This window comes from Zeus faber, assembly GCF_960531495.2.
Source record: "Zeus faber genome assembly, chromosome: 1".
NCBI classification, from domain to species: domain Eukaryota; kingdom Metazoa; phylum Chordata; class Actinopteri; order Zeiformes; family Zeidae; genus Zeus; species Zeus faber.
Genome location: NC_137193.1, coordinates 26,112,752 through 26,117,391, shown reverse-complemented (window position 1 = coordinate 26,117,391; position 4,640 = coordinate 26,112,752). Strand labels below are relative to the sequence as shown.

Here is a 4,640-nt window from a genome sequence, read left to right as displayed (position 1 = left end):
GTAAAGGTGATATTTTAAGGTTGTGTTACACATGTGACATCGGGCACGACTTGGATCTCCGTGGGCGCGCAGAGTGGATTTGGGGGCCGGGGGAGGCCCGGCGCTCCTAATCCGAGCTCAGGTCTCCCGTTCACAACACATTAGAGTCAGGTTGCAGCTCCACGGTGGCCTCGCGGAGGTCCTTACAACACAAAACAATGAATTGATGGTGTGACTGGACATGAGAAAACCCTGCATTAAAAAAAGAAGATATTCCATTCAAAAGCGATTGTAGATAGCAGCAAATTATACCTACATCTCGTTTTGCGTGTCCTATTTTCACCGCTGTGCTTTTTTCCTAGTCTGGTAATATTTATTGAATTTCACACAGAGTTACTCTAGCATTTTATTCTGCCAATAAAAAAACGAGCAGTTTTGGCCCTTTTGAATCAATTCTGCCCATTGTGCTATGACTGAATAATGTTTGGAAAATATATAACCCCGCACGGAGTAAACTTTAAATATTAGGTCCTTAAAAATAGATTGTCCAGTGAATACCAAGATTTTTAGGATAGGTCTTGCTTATCGCTTGAATAACTCGCCGTGCGTAAACCTAGTTTAACCGCTTTAGGTTTGGTATCAACGCTTTTAGTGTTGAGACCGGGGCCATTGAACAAAATAGATACAAATACTGCCAACATTTTGTTAACAATTTAAATTGGGCAAATCGGTGTGTTATTTGCCCATGCGTTTTCAGAATAAATTACTTCACATTTTATAATTCCCATTTAGATCCGTGCTAGAAGTGCCGCTCTTGTAGATTGCTGCATTGATGTGAAAAATAAAATACTACGGTTCTTGTTATGCTTTGTAACGTGTTTTTAATAATCGTTTCGGACACTTATTCAGTGTTTTTTTACATTTGTATGTTGTTGTGTTTAGTTATTGTTTAACTGGGGCTGTACTGCCTGCGTATAGAGCTTGGGACATCAGCGGTCACTTGAACATGACCCTGATATCTCTATGTCCAATTGGACCAAAACAACCACCAAACCACTAAGTTATTCAAAGTGTATATGAGTCACGGATAACCTGCTTCTTATACAGGTCGATCACACAGACAGTATAACTCGCTTGGTTTATACTAGTTTCCAGTGGGATCACGCGTGGAAAAGTCGGCCTACCCCAATACAGACACATTAAAAAGGGATTTCATTATTTGTATGTAAACAAATTAATAATAATACTTCTCCGAAGGACACATACAAATTCAAAAGCTAAAGCAAACACACACACACACACACACACACACACACACACGCACACATACATATCAGTGAAATTGATATTTAACCGAGATAACATCACAACGTCACCTAAGCACGTTTAAAAAAAACCTATACAATTGTGAGTGAATATGGTAAATTTGAGACGTGACGTGACGATGAAACAATGTCAGGCATTTAGGAAATCGCAGCCGTGTGTTTCATACCCACGGTCTCTGGTACACACACACACACACACACACACACACACACACGCACACACAAACACACTCACGCACGCGCCCGCACCCGCCCGCGCGCGCGCGCGCACACACATGCATGCGCTCGCTTAAAATCTGTCAATTTCTCGCCGTCGCGTCACGTGACCCACGCCTCCCGTGGAATGGATGGAGATGGCTCTCCACGTCAGCCTACGTCTCCAAATTTCTGCCTCGCGCGGACCTGCTTCAAAGAGGCACGAGCCGCGGCGCTCCAGAGCCGTGTTCAGGGCGGCCACCGAGGCGAGCCACGCGTACAATATAGCGGGAGTTCGGGGGGGAAATGATGGATTTTGACGAGCGGGTCCCGGTTGGATCGAACATGTATTTGCCCAGTTGCACCTACTACGTGTCGGCGGGGGCAGATTTCTCCGGTCTGCCCTCGTTCCTGTCCCAGACCCCGTCCACCCGCCCCGTGACCTACTCGTACTCGTCCAACCTGCCGCAGGTTCAGCCGGTGCGGGAGGTGACGTTCAGGGACTATGCGGCCATCGACCCGTCCGCCAAATGGCCGCACCGGGGCAACCTGCCCCAGTGCTACCCCACCGAGGACATGGTGCACCGGGACTGTCTCTCCCAGACCACCGTGGGGGACGTGTTCGCCAAAAACAACTCGGCTGCCGCCGCTGCCGCTGCCGCCGCCGCCGCCTACCACCACCACACGGGGGTTTCGAGTGCTGCGGCGTCCAATTTCTACGGGAATGTGGGTCGGAACGGGGTGCTGCCGCAGGCTTTTGACCAGTTTTTCGAGACGGCGTACGGCAACGCGTCGGAGAGCTCCTCCGCGAACGAGTACTCGGCAGACAAAGCGGCGGGAAAGCAGCCGATCTCTGCCCAGGAAGGCACGTCGTGCCGGGACTCCGAGGCGAAGGAGCCCCGGGAGGAGAGCAGCAGCCCGGAGTCCTCCTCCGGCAACACCGAGGAGAAGTCGAGCGGCGGCGGCAGTACGTATTGGGAGTCAGCCTCTCGGTTTGTGTGGGAGAAAGTTTGCAATCTAGCCGCGCTGCTGTTAAAAATTTTATATGCTGTTTTATAAGCGTATAAGGTTTATAGAGGGCCTGTAGATTTCCCCCAACAAAACTTTGTTATAAACTGCACGATCACGTGCTTGGAATTGAAATTGGCCGTGAAAGACAACAAGGGGAGGTGGGTTAATGTTTATGCTAAGATACTCTGAAGTTAATTTTTTTTCAAAACTGTTATATTTATCGAGTTGAATTATTCATCGTATGTTAAAGCCTGTGTCCGCGAATCATGGATGTAGTATTGTAGAGGGTTTTTTTTTTTTTTTCGTGCTTTAAAGGAAGCCTTGCATGCATTGAGGGTGGCGCACGTCAACGCTCTCGTGCTGAAGCTATTATGAGTTCCTCCCTTGTAAGATTTTCCCTTCAAAATATAATCTTTAACAGAAAAGTCCATACAGTGCTGGGTAATTATTCCTCTGTGCTGTAATAATGACTCGATAGTAGTGTTTGAATGTGTGCTGGCTTTTCCTTTCCTGGCTGGAAAAGGTCAATGCATTGTCAAATGCATTGTCTGGCAGGCAGTCCCACCAGCGTGCGGTGGGGTGATTTTGGATTGCATTATATGATTACATGCGACGCCATTATATTATTGCAAATTTGATATCAAGACATACGTCCCAGAGGATTTGTGTGGACAAGTATCCAACGGCCAACCCTTTATAAATTGAATCAACCAATCAATTGTTTATAGTTTTTACACTCTCCTCTTTCCTTTTGCAGACGGACAGAGGACGCGCAAGAAAAGGTGTCCTTATTCCAAATACCAGATCAGAGAACTTGAAAGGGAATTCTTCTTTAGTGTGTACATTAACAAGGAGAAGCGCCTGCAGCTCTCTCGGATGCTCAACCTCACCGATCGACAAGTCAAGATCTGGTTTCAGAACCGTCGAATGAAGGAGAAGAAATTAAACAGAGACAGATTGCAGTACTACACGTCAAACCCTCTGCTTTAGGGGTCGGCAGAACGGAACACAAAACAAACACGCAGCGTCGCCCTGACTCAGTTCCACGCTGCGGGACTGCAGCGCGTGTTTTCCAGGCTGAGATCCGCCACACGCGTCGTGTGCGCAGCAACGGCCGCAGCAGCAGCAGCAGCAGCAGCAGCAGCAACAACAACAACAACTGCTCGGTTAATTTCAAGTTCGAGGACACCGGTACACCCGAGATCCGAAATCACCTAATGAAGCATGAATTCAGACTCCTTTTTCGCTCCATAGACTCCTTTAAATAGTTTCGGGGATTGCTGGTCCTCGCTGAATCCCCGGACTTAGGCCTGTTTTGAAGATATTTGTGACTTAGGCCGGCGTGTTGATTTTCTTTCCCGTGGACATCATTACCAGTCTGTAACTGACTGATCCAGTGTATTTTGTAATCAAAAAGCTGTATTTTGCTTTTGTTTTCTGTTTATAAATCAGAAAATGTGGCCAGATTGTGGATTCCGTGATTTGACTTAATTGGTTAAGACTATGGACTTTGGTGTGACCAAATAATGAGTCTGAGCGGAAGCGAATGTATTTCTGTTTTTCTTTTTTTTTTGTCTATTTATTTTTAGCTGATTTGTTTACTATATCATTTAATGCTACGGCTAACCAAGCCGAAAATACGCCCAAAGTCAGGTTTTTTTTTTGTGGATTCCGTGTCTATTTTTATTCTGAGCTGACCCGCAATCACGGCCCTTCTTAATTTTAAAGAACGGGAACATTTGTTTAGATTTTGGTATCGTCCAAACACAAAACCCAAAGTAAAAAAAAAAATAAAAAAATGAAAACCATTGATGCCAAACATTTGACTATTGATAATACAGGCCAAACCAGAGATAAGCTTGAGATAGGCCTACTCACTCACACAGGTAATACGGAATGGACGTTGTCAGTCTGTCCAGATATCCACTCACTGGGCAGATATTTGTAATTACTTCATGATTCTTTCACGATTCTTTGGTACTTAATAGTGACATTATGAGAAAAATAATAATTTCTAAAAACGGCTGTTCCGGGCCATCACATTGAACCTATTAAACCCCACTTGGTTTGCCCAACCTATTCTGTATTATTATATAATATTTCCAAATAAAAAAAATGAAAGGATTATTA

The 4,640-nt window shown here is 45.5% G+C and overlaps 1 protein-coding gene across 1 annotated transcript; it reads left to right on the top strand.

Annotated features, from left to right (window-relative positions):
• The first annotated feature begins 1,728 nt into the window (after positions 1–1,728).
• On the top strand, positions 1,729–4,640 carry hoxa11a (homeobox A11a). Its single transcript, XM_080005192.1, has 2 exons — positions 1,729–2,466; positions 3,268–4,640. The coding sequence occupies exons 1-2, from the start codon at positions 1,806–1,808 to the stop codon at positions 3,498–3,500; spliced, it is 894 nt and encodes a 297-aa protein (XP_079861318.1). The 5' UTR covers positions 1,729–1,805; the 3' UTR covers positions 3,501–4,640.